Here is a 22,269-nt window from a genome sequence, read left to right as displayed (position 1 = left end):
GGGCATGTTCTGGAATGGCATCCAGGGACGTCGTCCCACAACCAGTCAACCGCGCTGTAGCCATCCTTCGGCTATAGTGCAGTTGGGAACTGGTTAATCTTCCTAGAGGGGGCAAGGACAGCAAGCTAGAAACTGGAAAAAGTTGTAACACCTCCTCAGTCTGTCCAAAGACACCTAATGAAAAGTGTAGCTTGACTCTTTCTCTAAGTAATAAAACTGCCACAGCTGTATGAACATATTTGTTAATTAAAAAACGTTTTGTTGGATCAAGTCTGACGTCTAATAAATAGCTACTGTTCGGAATCAGGGACAAGGTATAGAAATGCACATTATAAGCAACTATATCAGACTACCAGCAAAGTCATCAAAACAAACTCAGATTCATATGAGTCAGTTCAAGTTATATATACGGTAATTACTAGGAGTATTATGTTATGTTGTGTAGCTACAGATGTATATATCTGTGTAAAATGAACTCAATAACATTGGGTATGATTTATCAAAAATGGGAAGGAAAAGAGGCTTTTAACCATAGAAACTAGTCCTATCCTATTTATAGCCTCGACTTTTAAAAATTAAAGCATTGTGACATTAGGATTCTCTTTACATCCACTAAACTCTACTCATAATAGGCAAACAGAACATGACCCATCCCTTCAGGGTCTTCTTGTCTCCACAATCCTTGTAAAATGGGCATTGATGGAGGTATGTCTACTTTTCATTTTTTGAGAGCTAGATGAAAAAGGAAATTTACATTTGATTGGTGATTGTAGATAACACAGACATTTCCAGCAATTTCAATATTCTGTTTAATGTGAATATTATTTGATTAGTATTGGTGTTTTGATTGAAAAACCTTCTGTGATAAAAAAAAAAAAAAATCACAGTTTTTCAACAGCCAATATACTGAATATTTATGTTTTCATTTAAAATGCACTAAGGACATAATGCGTTCTTAAAGCTAACCTTCAGGATAAGCAAATCTAATCTAATCTAAACACAAATCATGTGTATTCCTTCTTGAATCTTGGTGTGCTTTCCAGATCTGTGCAGTAATCAAGTGTGAAACTTTTCTTCTGTGTAAACTTCCTGTAATCAAGACCAGTCACTGCTACTTTCTTTCCTTGTGCAGGGTGACTGGTCCTGTCTCTGCCCCTCTTGTAGTTTTAAATAAATGTCATCAGGCGATTCGCAAGGTCTCCTAGGATTTTCTTTGATTGACAGGTTGCCATAACAATGAGGTGGGAACTTCCACCATCACCACCATTGCTATGTTGGGAACAAACTGCGACTTGCAGTGTCATTACTGCGCAGGCCCAAGATCAGAAGGTGCATGCTGGGATGGCCAGAAGCACTTAATCCCGGAAATATACACTAGCGGGTTTCAGATGCCCACATCATTCATAGCGCCTGCCTGATTCCGAGATCAAGGTTAAATATTACATATTTACAACTAACAAGAAGGATATCAGATATACCAGTATTCAAATATTAATGTGGAAATTGTAACAATCACAGGGGAGCTTTTAAAAAAAATTTAGTATGGGAACTGGAGCTCCGCTTTAAGTAAGCATATTAAAACCTAACTCCAATACTTTTTAAGGATTTAGGGCAGCAGGTTTTATTTACTGTCAATTGTCTCTTTTTACAGAGCATGAAAAGGGGAAACCAAATGTGAGAGCAAAGACTGCAGGTGGACGTCTATCTGTAGATATGGCTACCACACAAGGTTACAGTGTTAATGAGGTGAGTTATCGTATGAATGCCACAAAAAGACAAAGGGACCAAAGAGGACCAAAGAGTGTAATAAAGTTCTAATCAAAGTGACTGGAAAGAGGACAAAACAGTGAGACTGTCAATTTATATTCACACTTTAAGACAGAATTGTAATTTGATTTTAACCCTGTTGGTAGCAGTGAATTGATCAGGTCATCTGTACTCTGCCAGTCTGAGATACTTTAAAGCCCAACGTCATTCAAAAATGAAATGAAAATAGTGTATCAATTACCCTACTACTCAGTCTTAATTCCAAATACCATCCTGCAGTGTAATGGATAAAATTCACAGTTTCCTCTATGAGCCAAGCTAATTTCCTGCCCTGGGGACTGTTTGCTGTTACCAGGGGCGGACTGACCATTTGGAAACTCGGACACTGCCCGAGGGCCCGGGGTCAGTAGGGGACCCCATGAGATGCCCCTGGTACCTTTTTCATAGGCTTTTTTGAGTTTGGGCAAGGACAAAGGGGCCCCATGATCCCCTATTGCCCGGGGGCCCCATGAGTTGTCAGTCCGCCCCTGGCTGTAACTGTCTATAAAGTGTGAGCTGGAGTTTGGCCTCAATTTGTTAATGTATCTAAATCTGCTAGCAGACCTAACACTTCTCTCCCCCCAGATTTACAAAGCTGTTGTCCAAAGGTGCCCCTGTGCTCCTTCATTAAGAGTAGGAGGCACTCTAATACAGGAGGTATGTTACAGGTTAGATTGTCAGGTGAAAACTGAGGGCAAAAAAGCCTAAAAAAAAAGAAAACAAATGCAGCCACCAAATCTAATGATTGCTAGGCTGCAATATATACAATTTTTAGTTTGGGGCTTAATACTGCTTTAAGCTGCGCATGGAAATCGAATTGAAAACTGTTCCAGATCTACTTTGGGCTATAGTTGGCACAAGCAAATGCCAAGAGGGCTTTAGCAGCATCCAATCACTGCAAACCTGCTATAATTATAGCTGGAGTTACTATTTGAAGTAAAGAAATTCATTACTCCCTACTTTGGATGAGAATTTTAAAGTCTGACATCTCACACAATAAAGAACTCCATTCTATGCTGGTAATTAGATTGTTACTCTCTTTAAAGGCTCAAGTCACCTTTTTTTCTAAATTCCAGCTTCCAATACGTACCAATATAACATTAATGTACTTCTTTACAGAAAAGATAAAGCTTTCTATTTCTCCTAAACTAGGCCTTAGGCGTTCTGTTACAAGCTCCTCCATTAGCCATCCTGAATTTGTTATGGATGGAAGAACCAGTAGATGGAAGATGGATAGTAGTTCACCAGCTGACCTCATTAATACACACCCTGCACCTGCCCTCCTCCTCCTCCAGGAGATGGCTCCCACCCACCTCCACAGGTGCATGGATTCCCAATGAAATCAGTGATCATCTTTCCCACTAAATCACCAGCCATCAATTTTTTATAGGAGTGGAGGGAAAGGTGAAATAGTAAAGGTCCAAAATGAGGACCAAAAGGTGTAACAGACAATAAACCGCAGCAAAATGCACGGAAATGATCAGGGAAAAATAAAATATTACCTAAATCACAGTAATAGTGGGACATATGAGTCAGTCATAACATAAATTAAATAACGTGAATACAACTAATGAGAGAGTTGAGCAAAATGTGAAAAATACAAAATGAAGTGCTTAAATATTAAAAGTGGACAAACCACTTATCACAGAAGAATGACAAAAACAACGCACAGCGAGGCCAAAAAATTTGACCATGCAACTAAAGGATCAGAACACAATGTACATCAAAAGGCCATGTGAAATAAAATGTCTAATAAGTGACCGTATAAATGCCATAAATAAATGTGGCAAACATATATAGAGTGCAACTAATATAAAACAGAAAATGGTGATACAAACGCACAGTAAAACCAAATGAATGTATTACTGTGCAACGTAAAATACAATAACACAATGAAGAAATAAATAACATGTGACAAAAAAAAATGTCATAAATGCGACATAAAGTCCATGTGCAAAAACGTCCAACAAATACACATCCCAACAAAAAAACCAACCTGAATAGGTAAATGATTAGTGAATCCCACTCCGGCTAAAATGCCTCCTCACCTCCGTGCCCAGACCCCAAGGGGCCAAAAGGATTTCAGGACACTCACTGCAGGGGCCCTTTAAGTGGAATCCCAAACGGCGATGTAGGGATGATATCCCCCTCACTGGTGGACCATACTGCTCAGCGGTGGTAATATATCTTTCACCTTTGGACACGGAAATCAGCCAGCGCACAGAACTCCTGCCAGGGGTCCGTTGGACCAGAAAAAACAGCCAGCTCAAGCACTCCAGGGAGACAAGAAAAAGTGCTTACACAGTGTAATATTGTAAATGAATCAGATTTATTGTAAAGACAAATGTGCACTTACATGGGAACAGATCAAACAAGACATCAATCACATGTGCTGATATGGGTGTACTGAGTGTACCAATATGGCTGCGGCCGTTTGTGTCAGAAATTATGTCACCACATTCCGTTATCCGGAATTTGTATTTTATTTTTCCCTGATCATTTCCGTGCGTTTTGTCCACAGTCACGGTTTATTGTCTGTTACACCTTTTGGTCCTCATTTTGGACCTTTATTATTTCACCTTTCCCTTCACTCCTATATTCCTTCCATTTACTGATTATGTTATGGTGTATTATCTATTGTCTTCTCATCTCATTATGTGTCTTGGAATGTCTGTGGCATTATTGTAATTAGCGAAACATCAATTTTCTGTTTGTTGTTTTTTTGCTAGTGGTATAGCCAGGTGTGTGCTGCTGTCCCAATAGTCCCATCTTTTCTAGTAGCGGCGCAAAGAGTTTTTTACATATTTCATCAATTTTTTTGCTGTCATAGATTGAAGAAGACGGTTCACCCCTTGAAACATGTCAGCCTAGGGCAAACTTCCCATATTATTGGTTTTATTTTGTGGATGTAGAGGTGTCTCTCCTGCATTTATTACGTGCCTATCCATTATATATGTTTGGAAGTAGATGACCTACTTTTTACCTATTTCAATAAATGGTGTTTCTGGTAATGCACTAGGTCGGTTCACCCTCTCTCTTTTATTATAGTACCTGGAAGCATCAGTGGCTTGCCTGTTGAGAACAACCCAGCATTTGAGTAAAGCACTGGACAATGAAAGCTGTTTATACCTGCTACCATATATATTTTTTTAATGACAATTTCACCTTTAATAAATCCCCCTATCACCTAAATGTAAAGCCCACCCGATGTGCGCCTATTCATTCCTATGAGTAAGCTGTACTCCAAGCAACCACTGGATGCCGCCATGAGTATAGCCTACTCTTAGGAATGGGGAAGAGAACCACAGCATGAATGTGGGAAGTGGGAAGAAGAGCTCTCTGCGACCTTCTCAGAAATATGATAGCTGGATCAGGGAGGAAATTGTTATACCAGGTTGGATGCACTCATGGGATGGGGTGGAGAGCTGTATTAAAGGACAAATCAACTAAAGGTGAAGTTGTCCTTTAAGTCACAAAGTCCAATACCTATTCTTTTATCAATGAAAACCAGCGCAAACCCACATAATCAATTGCATTACTCAACTTAGAAAACCACTTTGTGTTAATAAAAATATATATAATAAATTATATATAAATAAATTAATATAAAAATATTAAATTCATAAGTCCAGTGACTAAAAATCAAGTGACAAAAAAATCAAAAAATCCCAAAAAATATATATTTAACAGTCCCGTGACAAAAAAATCAAATAAATTATAATTTTCATTGGATTCTTCCGTGTTTATGATCCCTTCACCATCCACCAGTGCAGAAATCAACATTAACCGCACTCACCAGATAGTAGTGAGTCACACGCCTTTCAGGAATATTAAGGGCTCCTGGACCCCCTTTACTTTTTGTGAGACCTCCAAATGCTGTTTCTTCTTATGTCTGGGTACCTCTTCTGCTTACTCCTCTCACCGAATCCCCCAAGGAAAATCAGGAAGAAGAAAAGACCATAGCGTGATACCGTAGTAATTTCTCCTCAAAGTAATCTCTCCAGACCACTCACATTCTTTTGCGGGATATAACCCACCTTTTATTCAAAACAACAATAATTTTCTTCCAAAGTGATCCACTTTTCAAGTACACCGACTTTTTAAGAGACCCCACAGCCTCGTATGCAGCAGGATGGCAGACCTCAGCTACAGATTCATCTGCTAAGCTAAGATGGCCCCTTGGAACGCACCGCTCGGCGTGCGCTCCACTCACCGGAAATGACGTCAGACGACGGAACAGGCAACCGGAAGTGCGTCAACGCGTTTCGCCCCACCCACAGGGCGTTATCAAGACGCTCATTTCCACTTCCAAGCCGCTTATAAAGCATTGGGAGATCCCTCCCACTAATTAATCTGGACACAAAACCTGGACATAAACATGTCCATCACCGCCATCCATCTGCATACCCATGTGGGGTCCCTTTACAACAAAAACCATTACAATAAATACATTGATTAAAAAACATAATACCTAATACCTAATTTTAACCTTAAGTCTTCAACCCCAACCATGAGGGTAGAGACAAATAAAAATAAATATACATAAAAATAAAAATAAAATTAAAATAAAAATAAAAATAAAATTAAAAATAGAAATGAAAATAAAAATAAAAATAAATATAAATAAAAATAAATATAAGAATAAAAATAAAAATAAAATTAAAATAAAAATAAATAAAAATAAAAATAAAAAAAAATAAAAATAAAAATAAATATAAAAATAAAAATAAATAAAAATAAAAATAATAAAAACACCTAATCATGAACACGCACTACGGACAATACTGGATATTACCAATTCGACAAAAAGCAATTTATATCAATATCTACATTCAACCCATTAGGATACAATGTACCCATTTGATAAATCCACTTCGTTTCATTTTGGGACACATTTATTACCATATTTCCTCCCCTCCAAGGGGCTTCTACTCTATCTATCCCACAAAATTTCAACGATGCCGGATCTCTGTTATGATACCTTCTAAAATGATAAGATAAACTATGATGTTTGAATCCCTTCCTTATGTTCCTAATATGTTCTCCCAATCTGGTGGCAAGTTTCCTCGTTGTTCTCCCTATATACTGGAGCTTACAAGAGCACTCCAGCAGATAGGTCACATGCGTGCTGTCACATGATATAATGGAGGATCCCATAAGATCAATAAATTTATAACAGGATTGAAAATCCTTGTAATGCTTCTTTCTATCCCCTTTCAGGGTTCTACAAGCCAAACACCTCCCACACTTGAAAAAACCAACCCTATCCAGAAAGGTAACCAATTTCTTAGGTTCATCTGGAACATTTTTAACAAGTCTAGACCTTAAAGTAGATGGTTTTCTATATATAAACAAGGGTTTGCTAGGTAACACTTTCCCAAGGGTTTCATCCCTCATTAAAATTGACCAATATTTTTTAATAATGTTTTCAACTAATTTATAATGCTTAGAATATCCTGTAATGAAAGCCACATCTCCCAACTTCTTTTTACTTTCTTTTTTCTTTAGAAGTTCATCTCTACTAATCTTTCTAACATGTTCCATTGAAACCGCCAGATTTTCTTCTCCATAGCCTTTCTCCCTAAACCTTTGCAATAACACCTCAGATTGTTCCAAAAAAACTCCTTCATCATCACAGTTACGTTTGATCCTAATAAGCTGACTCTTAGGGATGGATTTTAACCAATTTCTATGGTGGCAGCTAAAATTTGGGATATATCCATTCCTGTCTACTTGCTTGAAATATGTCTTGGTATAAAACCTGTCACCTTTCTTGTAAATTGTCAGATCCAAAAAATCCACTTCCTCCTCACTAATATTTTTAGTAAATGATATATTAAAAGAATTAATCCCCATTTCTTGGATAAACTCCTCCAGTGTCTCTCTTGTACCTTTCCAAATTATAATAATATCATCGATAAATCTTCTATAAACTAGCAACTCTGTAGTTCTATTCTTGAAAATGGCTTCACTTTCCCACCTACTCATGAACAAGTTTGCCACCGATGGTGCATACTTGGCCCCCATGGCCACACCCCTTGCTTGCCTATAGTATTTCCCAGAGTACCAAAAGTAATTATGTGACATAGCTAAATTTAAACTGTTAAGTAAAAATTCAGTTTGCTGTGATTTTAAACCTGCTTTTGCCTCCAAGGCTCATTTAACTGCTCCCAATGCATCCGCATGCCTTATGTTAGTGTACAGGGAATTAACATCCACACTAGCCATCACACATCTCCCCTCTTCCCTAATTCCCTTAATCAGATTAATCAGATCACCACGATCCCTCAGGTACGCTGGAAACATGGGAACTAGAGGTTGCAGAAACTTATCCACATATTCACCCAGTCTACAAAACAATGAATCTATCCCACTAATAATGGGTCTCCCGGGGTTTTTTTTTAGATCTTTGTGGATTTTTGGTAATTGGTAGATCACAGGTGTTATTGGAGCAGAAGGTACCAGATATTTAATCTCTTTTTTGTTAAGTATTCCTCTTTTACCCCCTTCTTTAACATGTTTTACTAACAAATTCTTATATTTAATGATAGGGTTACCCCTTAACAACTCATATGTTTCAACATCATCTACCAATCTACTTAGTTCTATATAATAATCTACCTTGTTTAATACCACCAGGCCACCACCCTTGTCTGCCGGCCTTATAACAATATTTTTATTTTCCTCCAATCTTTTTATACCAGTTTCTAAATCTTGTTTTTTCCTCATAAAGGGAATGGATAAATCCTCCAGATCATGTTCCACCATTTTTTTAAACGTTTCTACACAACAATTATTTGAGATTTTCGGATTGAACACCGATTTATTCCTCAACTGTTTATGCAGAAAATAATCATCTCCCTTTACACTGTTATACTCAAAATTAGTTTTATTCGCCCAATATTTCTTTAAATTTATTTTCCTCACAAACTTGTGCATATCAATATAAGTTTCCAGTTTATTAAGTTTTTTATCCGGTGCTTATTTCAATCCTAATGCTAAAACTTTTAACTCTTCTTCATTTAAAACAGAATCACTCAAATTGAAAATCCCTTGATTTAAGCTGACCTCTTTCTTTTTCCTTTTCCCCCCTCTGCATCCCCTCCTTTTGACCAATAGGGGTCTTGTTGGTTCATAGGAGGTCTCCACCCTCCTCCCCCTCTCCTGGGTGGATAGAAAGATCCTCCTCTTCCCCTCATCTGAAATGACCCCCTTCCTCCTCCCCCTCTCCATGGGGGTCCCCCATACCCCCCCTCTGAAAATCCTCCCTCATTGGAGGGTATCCATATTCCTGAGGTGCTAGGGTACCCCAATTGTTAAAAGGCTCAAACCTGTTAGATACTGGCACATTATACTTTGGTGTCCCATTTTGTTCCTTATTTTTCATAGGGGATTTTCTTTTACCCTGAGGGGATTTATTTTTATTTTTAACCGTAGGTGATTCCCCTGTCGTCCTCTCATTTCCTGTTCCTGGTGAGGAGCTCCTAGATTCACTATTAATACTCGTAACATCTTCTTGCCATTTATAAACATTATTATTTTTATAATCCTGCATATCTCGATAATATTTCTTAATTTTCTTTTTCTGTGTATCTTCATCCACTTTCTTTACATATTCCTGAATTTGTTTAACCTTATCTCCAAACTCACTGGAATTATTGAAAGGTGTCATTTTATCTTTTAATTCCTGAATTTTTTCATCCAATAATTTAAGTTTCCTTTTCCTTCTCTGTACAATAAGTTCCATTAATTTCATTTCCACATTATTAAAAAAAGAAAACCATTCCTCATCCAATTCCTTACTCATCAAGCCATCATTAGGTCCCACCTCCCACCTTAACCTTCTAGGCGTGATCCCCTCTTTTATATATTTTTCAAGGGTGACTACATCCCACCATGCTCTAATTTGTTTATCCAATGAATTCTTAAGGTGTCTAAAATCTTTAGTTAAATCCATATGCTCATAATTATGTGAAAAAACATCCTCTATATTAACCCTTTTCTGAGATGCAAAATTAAAAATATCCATGGCTGCTAAGTTTCAAAAAGTGATAACACCTCAAAGTATATAAAGAAAACAAAACCTCAGCGCCCAGGACTCTCCTATTAACCATACAAATCCCCATGAGATGCTGCTGTGCACAGGTACAAAAAACCAAAAACTTTTATCAATGAAAACCAGCGCAAACCCACATAATCAACAGTTGAGGAATAAATCGGTGTTCAATCCGAAAATCTCAAATAATTGTTGTGTAGAAACGTTTAAAAAAATGGTGGAACATAATCTGGAGGATTTATCCATTCCCTTTATGAGGAAAAAACAAGATTTAGAAACTGGTATAAAAAGATTGGAGGAAAATAAAAATATTGTTATAAGGCCAGCAGACAAGGGTGGTGGCCTGGTGGTATTAAACAAGGTAGATTATTATATAGAACTAAGTAGATTGGTAGATGATGTTGAAACATATGAGTTGTTAAGGGGTAACCCTATCATTAAATATAAGAATTTGTTAGTAAAACATGTTAAAGAAGGGGGTAAAAGAGGAATACTTAACAAAAAAGAGATTAAATATCTGGTACCTTCAGCTCCAATAACACCTGTGATCTACCAATTACCAAAAATCCACAAAGATCTAAAAAAAACCCCCGGGAGACCCATTATTAGTGGGATAGATTCATTGTTTTGTAGACTGGGTGAATATGTGGATACGTTTCTGCAACCTCTAGTTCCCATGTTTCCAGCGTACCTGAGGGATAGTGGTGATCTGATTAATCTGATTAAGGGAATTAGGGAAGAGGGGAGATGTGTGATGGCTAGTGTGGATGTTAATTCCCTGTACACTAACATAAGGCATGCGGATGCATTGGGAGCAGTTAAATGAGCCTTGGAGGCAAAAGCAGGTTTAAAATCACAGCAAACTGAATTTTTACTTAACAGTTTAAATTTAGCTATGTCACATAATTACTTTTGGTACTCTGGGAAATACTATAGGCAAGCAAGGGGTGTGGCCATGGGGGCCAAGTATGCACCATCGGTGGCAAACTTGTTCATGAGTAGGTGGGAAAGTGAAGCCATTTTCAAGAATAGAACTACAGAGTTGCTAGTTTATAGAAGATTTATCGATGATATTATTATAATTTGGAAAGGTACAAGAGAGACACTGGAGGAGTTTATCCAAGAAATGGGGATTAATTCTTTTAATATATCATTTACTAAAAATATTAGTGAGGAGGAAGTGGATTTTTTGGATCTGACAATTTACAAGAAAGGTGACAGGTTTTATACCAAGACATATTTCAAGCAAGTAGACAGGAATGGATATATCCCAAATTTTAGCTGCCACCATAGAAATTGGTTAAAATCCATCCTTAAGAGTCAGCTTATTAGGATCAAACGTAACTGTGATGATGAAGGAGTTTTTTTGGAACAATCTGAGGTGTTATTGCAAAGGTTTAGGGAAAAACACGTGTATATATCCAAAACGCATACACATGTGATATATTGTGCAAAACCATGCAAGTGAGACACTCTGCCGTGCTACAAACTCCTAGCACAGTGCACACTTCTATTGGGGTAAGGAATAAATACCCTTACCAATATTTAAGATAATATATGCTTTATTATCTTAATCCTCAGAGAATTTCTCTGGTGGTGTAGCTCTTTGTATGGATATCCTCCGGATTAGCTTTATAAGGATCCTTCCACCCTAGCAGCCTGGAGATGCTTTCACCAAACACATCAGCCCGATTTCCATATATAAGGAACAGATTATAGCATAATACTGCCACATACTTTGATCAAAAACTTTTAATTATCTTGCTTACATTTAAAATCATCTTTAACCGCACATAATAAAAAACCTGTCTGCCATCCGGAATCCAGGAGAGTCCCAATCGTAACTCACAGCCGAGATTTTGCCCTCTCCAAGATGGCCGCCACTCTACTTCCGGAATATTCGTATGCGTCTGACGTCACCTCCCTTTGACGCGTTTCGTCATTGGACGTAATCATAAACCCTTTATGATTACGTCCAATGACGAAACGCGTCAAAGGGAGGTGACGTCAGACGCATACGAATATTCCGGAAGTAGAGTGGCGGCCATCTTGGAGAGGGCAAAATCTCGGCTGTGAGTTACGATTGGGACTCTCCTGGATTCCGGATGGCAGACAGGTTTTTTATTATGTGCGGTTAAAGATGATTTTAAATGTAAGCAAGATAATTAAAAGTTTTTGATCAAAGTATGTGGCAGTATTATGCTATGATCTGTTCCTTATATATGGAAATCGGGCTGATGTGTTTGGTGAAAGCATCTCCAGGCTGCTAGGGTGGAAGGATCCTTATAAAGCTAATCCGGAGGATATCCATACAAAGAGCTACACCACCAGAGAAATTCTCTGAGGATTAAGATAATAAAGCATATATTATCTTAAATATTGGTAAGGGTATTTATTCCTTACCCCAATAGAAGTGTGCACTGTGCTAGGAGTTTGTAGCACGGCAGAGTGTCTCACTTGCATGGTTTTGCACAATATATCACATGTGTATGCGTTTTGGATATATACACGTGTTTTTCACTTGGGTGAATAAGATTGTATTAACCTTATAGGGTAATGAGATTTTTATAAAGGATAATGCACTATGTGAATTTTTTTGTTTTTTTGAGGTAATCAAGGTTTACAAGCAGTGAAGAGTTTTCGTTGGTTGATATTGGAAACTATTTTTCGGACTACACGTATTTGCTTTATTGGACTTTAATTTAAAAATTGGACTTTATTTATAGATGTGAGATTATATAGGGAAAAGTATTTTATTAGTGATCACCGAGCATATTTGTATTTATAATTGTACACCTCTAAGGGTAGAGGTGAAGTGTGCTTATAAAATAGTTGGGAATAGTAGTGTTTTACACATATAAAGGTTTAGGGAGAAAGGCTATGGAGAAGAAAATCTGGCGGTTTCAATGGAACAGGTTAGAAAGATTAGTAGAGATGAACTTCTAAAGAAAAAAGAAAGTAAAAAGAAGTTGGGAGATATGGCTTTCATTACAGGATATTCTAAGCATTATAAATTAGTTGAAAACATTATTAAAAAATATTGGTCAATTTTAATGAGGGATGAAACCCTTGGGAAAGTGTTACCTAGCAAACCCTTGTTTATATATAGAAAACCATCTACTTTAAGGTCTAGACTTGTTAAAAATGTTCCAGATGTACCTAAGAAATTGGTTACCTTTCTGGATAGGGTTGGTTTTTTCAAGTGTGGGAGGTGTTTGGCTTGTAGAACCCTGAAAGGGGATAGAAAGAAGCATTACAAGGATTTTCAATCCTGTTATAATGGAGGATCCCATAAGATTAATAAATTTATATCATGTGACAGCACGCATGTGACCTATCTGCTGGAGTGCTCTTGTAAGCTCCAGTATATAGGGAGAACAACGAGGAAACTTGCCACCAGATTGGGAGAACATATTAGGAACATAAAGAAGGGATTCAAACATCATAGTTTATCTTATCATTTTAGAAGGTATCATAACAGAGATCCGGCATCGTTGAAATTTTGTGGGATAGATAGAGTAGAAGCCCCTTGGAGGGGAGGAAATATGGTAATAAATGTGTCCCAAAATGAAACGAAGTGGATTTATCAAATGGGTACATTGTATCCTAATGGGTTGAATGTAGATATTGATATAAATTGCTTTTTGTCGAATTGGTAATATCCAGTATTGTCCGTAGTGCGTGTTCATGATTAGGTGTTTTTATTATTTTTATTTTTATTTATTTTTATTTTTATATTTATTTTTATTTTTATTTATTTTTATTTTTATTTTTATTTATTTTTATTTTAATTTTATTTTTATTCTTATATTTATTTTTATTTATATTTATTTTTATTTTTATTTTTATTTTCATTTCTATTTTTAATTTTATTTTTATTTTTATTTTAATTTAATTTTTATTTTTATGTATATTTATTTTTATTTGTCTCTACCCTCATGGTTGGGGTTGAAGACTTAAGGTTAAAATTAGGTATTAGGTATTATGTTTTTTAATCAATGTATTTATTGTAATGGTTTTTGTTGTAAAGGGACCCCACATGGGTATGCAGATGGATGGCGGTGATGGACATGTTTATGTCCAGGTTTTGTGTCCAGATTAATTAGTGGGAGGGATCTCCCAATGCTTTATAAGCGGCTTGGAAGTGGAAATGAGCGTCTTGATAACGCCCTGTGGGTGGGGCGAAACGCGTTGACGCACTTCCGGTTGCCTGTTCCGTCGTCTGACGTCATTTCCGGTGAGTGGAGCGCACGCCGAGCGGTGCGTTCCAAGGGGCCATCTTAGCTTAGCAGATGAGTCTGTAGCTGAGGTCTGCCATCCTGCTGCATACGAGGCTGTGGGGTCTCTTAAAAAGTCGGTGTACTTGAAAAGTGGATCACTTTGGAAGAAAATTATTGTTGTTTTGAATAAAAGGTGGGTTATATCCCGCAAAAGAATGTGAGTGGTCTGGAGAGATTACTTTGAGGAGAAATTACTACGGTATCACGCTATGGTCTTTTCTTCTTCCTGATTTTCCTTGGGGGATTCGGTGAGAGGAGTAAGCAGAAACAGCATTTGGAGGTCTCACAAAAAGTAAAGGGGGTCCAGGAGCCCTTAATATTCCTGAAAGGCGTGTGACTCACTACTATCTGGTGAGTGCGGTTAATGTTGATTTCTGCACTGGTGGATGGTGAAGGGATCATAAACACGGAAGAATCCAATGAAAATTATAATTTATTTGATTTTTTTGTCACGGGACTGTTAAATATATATTTTTTGGGATTTTTTGATTTTTTTGTCACTTGATTTTTAGTCACTGGACTTATGAATTTAATATTTTTATATTAATTTATTTATATATAATTTATTATATATATTTTTATTAACACAAAGTGGTTTTCTAAGTTGAGTAATGCAATTGATTATGTGGGTTTGCGCTGGTTTTCATTGATAAAAGTTTTTTGGTTTTTTGTACCTGTGCACAGCAGCATCTCACGGGGATTTGTATGGTTAATAGGAGAGTCCTGGGCGCTGAGGTTTTGTTTTCTTTATATCTTTCAATACCTATTCTTACCTATAGAACTCTTTTCTGTCATAATAGCAAAAATATCTCTACATGCATTTGGTGCCACCTTGTCCTTTGTACAGTTCTTGAGATAAATGACCACTTGATACTTCTTCACATTGACCTTATCTACATTGTGAAGGCGAATACTTCAGAAAATGTTAAATGGGCCCTTTCTTTCATAAACTGCTGTATTATTACAATAATATTAATTATCAAAGTGCTATAATCTTTTTTCTTGAATTAAGTAGGTGTCCTCAGGAGATATAATGTGGCCTCAGTGTTTCATTTGAGTTTCACATGCACATATTAAATAGACAAGGCAAGTTTTTCGAAGCTAGACATTTTTCTAACCTTTAAATAGTTTAGGTGTTTGCTTTTGAAACCTTTCCACAGTCCTAGTGGTGACAAGCTCATTAACAGGTTTTTAATATACTTAAAGTAGTTCTAAAGCCTTGTTTTTTTTTTATCTTAACACATTCCTTGTTTTAAGATAAAAAACACCCCACTAACTATTCCCCCCCAAACACTTACCTGAGCTTGTCTCTTCCTCTCCTCACAAGGACATTGGCTACTGTTTCTTTCAGTCAAATCCTGTGAGCAGAGAGCAGGCCTGAGCCGCACTGTGTGTGTCTATAGATGCACATAGTCTGGCTCCGGAGTGAACCCTCAGGTGTGCCACAAACAATAGGGCATGCCAAGAAAAAAAAAAAACAACACATTTAGCAACAATAAAAGGCAGTATAAATATTATTTGGTGTGCCTTGTTGATTGAGGTTAGTGTGCACGTAATCTTCTCTATTGTCATGAATATGGATCATTTACTTGTACATTTTTTTCCATAGATCATTTCCATAATTAGGGAGAAGCTAACTAATTCTCACACCTACATTTCCCAAATGTTTCGGAATAATGATCCGAAGGGACAAGGGACAATATCCAGGTAATAAATAATAGCAATTTCTATTCATTCTTTATTGTACAAATATATTTCTAATCATAGTACCATTAATATTTTCTTGAAAACAAATTTTTTTGTTTATTGATGTTGAAAACAAACAGTAATGTAAGCCACCTAACATAGATAAATATTGCATTTACTATGCTTTTTTAGCAAAATAATAAAGCAGAACTCCAGTTAATTTTTTTTTTACCATGCAGTAGGATTGTGCCCTCACTGCATGGATCAGCAGCTCGTTTTTCTAGGGGTGAGGACTAAGCTCATACTCAAAGCAGACAGAAGTGAAAACTCTCCAGCGCCTTGAGGGAGCCAATGTCAGGGGAGGGCCAGTGGATCAGGTTTTAAAGGCATAGGCTAGTGAGCCCAGTGTGCTCTTCACAGACCATTAACCTCCCTGGCGGTATTCCCAAGTGTAGCTCAGGGTAAGGTTTCAGTACCACAAGCGGTAACCCCGAGCTACACTCGGGAATACCATGCGGCACTGCTCCGGGATCCCTCGATCACTTACCTTGTCCTGCGCTCCCGCGATGTCCCTCCTGCAGTGTCCCCGGCAATGTCCTCCGGCGGATGCCGGCATCTGTCATCTGGGTTCCGTCCCCTGCGAGCGTCGGGACGTACGGGGGACGGAACAGCGGGAAATTTGAAAATGTCAAAAAGTGACATTCACTAAATACACTAAAATCACATAGTAAAACATTACTGTATCAAACCATTTCACATACATTTTGTCCCTACTGCTTTGTCCTGTGCCCTGCCTGCATTTTTACTGTTCTTTCTGCCTGGAAACTGAGAAACGTCCATGGCGTCCAAAAAGCGCCCTTTAGGTCAAAAGCGCTATTAGACCAGCTAGAGAACAGCGATAGTAAATCAGAACCACTTGCAGAATTGAGTGATAATGATTCATAAGGGAAATTTGTCATCAGACACTGAAAACGATTTTGCGACTTTGCTCAGTGATGTGCGAACTTTGCGCTCAATTTAAAATTTCAGTGTTTTTGGTTTGATTATATTATTGAATTAAATTTATTATTATTAATTATTATATTTTATGATTATTTATTAAATTATAATTTATGATTTCGTGTTTCAAATTGTAACATACCAGGGATGTTTACTAGACTCTTGTGCGGACAGATTTTAATGAGCTATTCCTAAAAATTACAGGCCTACAATAAAAAAAATACATATTTCCATGCAAAAAAATGTCCCGCTTTGAGCACAGATATATGAACATAATCTGACCGCTAGGGAGGTTAATGCCCACTAAAAGCCCACGACCAGGCCAACATACAGCAGAGTATGCAGCAGATTCATTGGTTTGGCCTTGGGGAGGGTCTTTTTGACCCTCTCTCCCCCTGGTATGCAACAAGTTCTAGAGTTGGTCTTTGGTTAAAATCTATTAAGATACCAGTTTCTGCACTCTCAACCCTAATGGGAAGTCATTGTGCCTCCCCTTCTCTAATCATTTCCAGTCATCCTATTTGTTAAGGCCTTCATAAGAATTTATCCCACAAAGAACATTCCCTTTTCCCAGTTGGGACCTGTCTTTGGTGCTGGAAGCTCCCTCTGGTTCCCAGTTTCACCCAGTGGCAAACTGTTTACTACTGAACCTCACATTCCAAGCCATCTTCCATATAGCTATTACCACTAGATCAATCGATTGTTGTGACGCCCATCCCTGTCTTGCTGCTTCGGACATCCCATGTCTACTTCTGCCGTGAATGCACCAGGAAAAGGATGAAATGATTTTCTGTACATTTTGCTTTCCTGATGCCTTTGTATGGCAGCATCTAAGTTCCTGCCCCTTCATTGGTCAAGAGTGCTGATAGGTGGTGTAGGGAAAAGATTATAGAAGAGTTAGTCCTATGGGGGTTAAAGGGGATTGAGCGTTAGCTACAGGCATATGAACAAAGAAGAAAAGCCAGAAAGCATCCTCGCCCAGAGGTTCCATGGTATAAAGGTCAGCACTCTGGACTTTGAATGCAGCAATCCGAGTGCAAATCTCAGTGTGACCTTCTTTGTAGAGCCACCATTCATTTGAGCATGGCAAATCAAGTTGTGTATTACTGGCAGAAAGGCCAGTGATAGCAGACGCCACTGATAAGGTGGATGAAGTGCACATGGCCTATTATAAGGGTGTTGTCCAGCTGTACAGGGCTAGCCAACTGCAAGGCAAACTGAGGAGGCAGAGAGCTCTATTGAAAGAGAATATGTGCAGCCATAAGTACTTTTGCCAGGAGCAGGTAGTCTGCACCAAGTTGTCCTCATTAGTATAGTGATGGGTATTCCAGCCTTTCATGCAGGAGACTGGGGTTTGATTCCCCGACAGGGAGACAAGCTTTTGTTTTCTACGCGCTTACCCACACACTCCTCTGGCTCTGCTCAGCTTAACTTCATGGATGGTCTTTGAATTACAAAATGGTCGGATTCGCAGTACATGGAAATTACAGACATTCATCTTATGGCCACCAAGCTCAACACCAAGTGTCACAGCTTGCTGGACCAAATCAAGTTTCCAAGTTCACAGGACGTGGATGCTTCACCCCATCTGTGGAATTTTTCACTGGAGTATGCACTTCTCCCACTTCCTGGCATCTTCAAATTTCTCAACATGTTTCATTTCTACTTCTCCACAGTCATTGACAGCAGCCCATTTTGGCCCCAGAGACCTTGATTTCCTCTTCTCCCATTACTCGCTCTCAGGGACATCTTTATTATTATTCGGACCCTGGGTAAACATTTACATGGGCCCACTACCCGCTCATGCAATTTTTCTCTCCACCCCAACATCCCAATAAACAAACACACACATAGACATATCTAAAATAAATAATGTGAACATAAAGAACACCCACCGATTGGTCCAGGTTTACAGATTGGTTGCTGAAGGTTACTGCACATCCTTACGGCTCACTGACAGGTTGCTAACGGTTACTGCACATCATCACCGCTCTGTAACTGGTTGGTAGAGAATACTGCACATCATTAGTGCTCATGGATTGGTTGATAGAGGTTACAGCACATCATTACCTCTCACCCATTGGTTGGTAGAGGTTACTGCACATCATTACTGCTCACTGATGGAGAAGTGATTTCATGTAATGAGAAAAATATACAGAACTGATAACAATAATAATAATAAATCATTCAGGGAGGCCACTGTAACTTTTTGGGAGTCATAATTATACTTCTATATATATACCCCACTGTAATGCGAGACCCCCCAATACATAACCAGCCCCCATACCCCCACTGGAATACCAAGATGGCAGTTAGATGGCAGTTAATGCCACTGTCACTGATAGTTGGGGGGCAGGTCAGTATTGTGGTGTGCCGCTGTTGGGGTGCAGTTGGTTGAATGGCAGGATGCAGCTTTGGGGTGGGAAGCTGAGATCATATCTCCACTATAGTGAGAGGGGAGTAGGGTGATAGGATGCCAGTAATGGAATACAGGTGAAATGAGGATGATGATGAAGACAGGAGGTACTGTGATAGGATACCAAAGGTGGGGTACAGGAGGGATGAGGATGATGATGATAAGGGCTAGGGTGTTAGGATGCCAGCAGTGGAGTATAGGAGTGATAAAAATGATGATGATAGGAGGTAAGGTGGTAGAAAACTAGCAGTAGGGTACCAGGAGAGATGTGGCCGATGATGACAGGGGGTAGGGTGGTAAGAAGCTAGCAATGGGGTATGGGGTGATGACAAGGGGTTGGATGGTAAGAAGCTGACAGTGGGGTACCAGGTGGGATGAAGATGATAACAGGGAGTAGGGTGATAGAAGGCTGGCAATGCAGTACAGGGGGATGAAAATGAGGATGATGATGACAGGGGTATGTAGCTATGAAGCTGGCAGTGGTGTAGAGGGAGATGAAGATGAGAATGAGGATGACAGTGGTGGGGTGGTAGGAAGCTGGCAGTTGGGATACAGGGAGGGAGGGAAGATCAGAATGATGACAGGGGGTAGGATGCCAGGTAGAGGGTGGATTTAGATGAGGATGATGATGATGACAAGGGGTAGGATGCCAGGGACAGGGGGATGAAGATGAGAATGATAAGGGGCAGGATGCCAGGTAGAGGGAAGATGAGGATGATGATGTTAAGGAGTACGATGCCAGGTACAGGGGGATAATGATTAGGATAATGATGATGGCATGGAATCAGTAGGTGACATCATCTGCTGGTGGAATGGCATACATATCTTCAGAACTGTGTGTGACATCACAGGTGGCCTGCAGCAGTGTTTTTTGGGGCGCCCTTGATCAGGGGTTGATGTCACGGGGTGCAATCAGTATCAGGTGGATTATGTCATGCTGTACCTTGAGGCTCCGGCGGACTGGCATTTCATTGATTGCCAGCTCATGCAGATTCTACTTTTTTCTGAACAGACCGGCCTGACTGAAGTCCATCCTGGAGAGCAGATCGGGGAGCAGCAGCAGGAATCATCCGGGTGGGCTCTTCACATGGCAGGCAGGAGATCCGAGGAGAGGGGGAAGGGAAGGGAAGGGGAGGGGATGACATGGGGCCACCTACAGCCAGTGTATGTGGTTATTGTTCAGAAATTACATTCATTTTAAAATTGAATGTTAAAAGGACAGTTTTTGAACAACATTCGGATGTGCAAAGAATTTTCGTATGACTTTTCTGACAAATATTCTTGGCCGAAAATCTACACGTGTATGGACAGGTTAAAAAGGCGCACCAACCTAGTGCATTATTGTTTAAAATAATTTATTGAAGAAACAAAATAGGTATCATACTCACAATGGACATAGTAACACAGGCATGTCAAACTGAACAAGATGTATGATCCAAACAACATCTGAATTGGAACCCTGGATGACCAACTGGCTAATGCATTTCGAGGACACAACCTCTTCCTCAGACCCACTCTAGTGTCTAGTGTCCATTGTGAGTATGATACCTATTTTGTTTCTTCAATAAATTATTTTAAACGATAATGCACTAGGTCGGTGCACCCTTTTTCTGTTTCTCCATTTGTATCCAGTGTATTTGGACCACCCCGGTCTGTTGAGGGCAGCAAGCAGTGCATACTCCAGAAAATTCCAGAACATTCCTATTGGGTCTACTGAGTCCTTTCCTAGCGCAGGAGTAAAGTGTTTGTTGTATGGACAGGTTAAATCAGGGGGAAAAAAACTGAATTTCAAATTCAATTTAAATCTTTTCAAAATCAGTATATTTGTTTGATTTTCTAATCAGTAGTGGGGTCAAATCTATTTTCATTTTCGACAGCAGTGATAGAAAAATTTGAAGGGGCAGAAAGAAAAATAAAAAAAAACAGCCACTCACCTGTCCCTCGATCCCGCGGTGTCCTCTCCCCAGCCTGTTTCACCAGCCGCCCTGTGTCTTGTGTTCCCGGCGTCAACATCTTCAATGTGGGCGCCCGGCTGTGACAGTTTGCGGCTTCACAGCCGGGTGCTCACTGTGCATGCACTAGTAGCGCTGCACATTGTGAATGGTCCCGTAGTCTTCTTGGACCTGTCACATGTCCCAGAAGACTACGGGGAGGGAGGGGGGGAAGACACCTTCCGCTTCCGATCGACTTAGGCGATCACAGCAGAAGTGGGAGCGGGTACCTGTCAATTTTGGGTACCCCTCCCCCCCCATCCCCAAAGGTGCCAATCCTTAACTTCCCCTTTTGGGTGGAGCTCCACTTTAAATTTGTTTTCGAATGTTTGTTCGATTTTGTTTTCGAATTCGAACTTGTATTCAAATTCAAATTTGTTTTCAAATCGAATTTCAGCTGAATTTCATTTAGTTATTTTGGATTCATTTAAATTTGTTATTTTTGTAATTCAGAATTCTGATACATCAGAATCTCTGAACTACGAAAAAAATTCATCTGAAATTCATTTTGAAACTAAATGAACCGCACATGTCCACCCACTCCATGCACTTTGGATTCTCCTGCCAAACCCTACATCACTATTGTTTTTGATACTGATGTAGGGGTCAAGAGGAGGAACCAAAAAGCTATCTAACACCCCCAAATATTTCAGACACTGCAACTCCTGATATGTGCTGTGCTTTTCTTTGCCAACCCCACACAATTACTGTGTTAATACTGCAAAGATTTCCCATGCTGCCAACTGGAACATTAAGTATTCCTCTTCATATTTTACATGGGTATTCTACTATAAATTGTGGGGTATCTTCTTGACACTGAATAGAAATGAAGAAGTGGCTTGGGCAAGCTCCGAAACATCTTCAATCTAAACCTCAGTGCCATGGGGACACCAACAAGGAAACACTTTATAAGTACATTGTCTGACCGAAAAAGTACAGTTGATTGTGACTAACTACTACTAGATATACCATGACCTGGATCAATGAGTACCTTCACATACTTATTCTGCTCTATCTCCTGCCAACTAGTGACAG

General features: G+C 39.0%; 1 protein-coding gene across 1 annotated transcript in view; it reads left to right on the top strand.

Moving 5' to 3' along the window:
• Positions 1-22,269, top strand: part of LOC149471212 (uncharacterized) — a 140,708-nt gene that overhangs the window by 32,314 nt on the left and 86,125 nt on the right. The window contains exons 2-3 of the mRNA XM_089694238.1: positions 1,652-1,746; positions 15,752-15,849. Of these exons, the coding sequence (XP_089550364.1) occupies positions 1,652-1,746; positions 15,752-15,849 (193 nt within the window). The remainder of the gene's footprint in view (positions 1-1,651; positions 1,747-15,751; positions 15,850-22,269) is intronic.

The sequence above is a fragment of the Staurois parvus genome, unplaced genomic scaffold (genome assembly GCF_062004578.1).
Source record: "Staurois parvus isolate SC_StPar_1 unplaced genomic scaffold, SC_StPar_1.0 ptg000025l, whole genome shotgun sequence".
Taxonomy (NCBI): domain Eukaryota; kingdom Metazoa; phylum Chordata; class Amphibia; order Anura; family Ranidae; genus Staurois; species Staurois parvus.
This window is presented reverse-complemented; position numbering and strand designations above follow the sequence as displayed.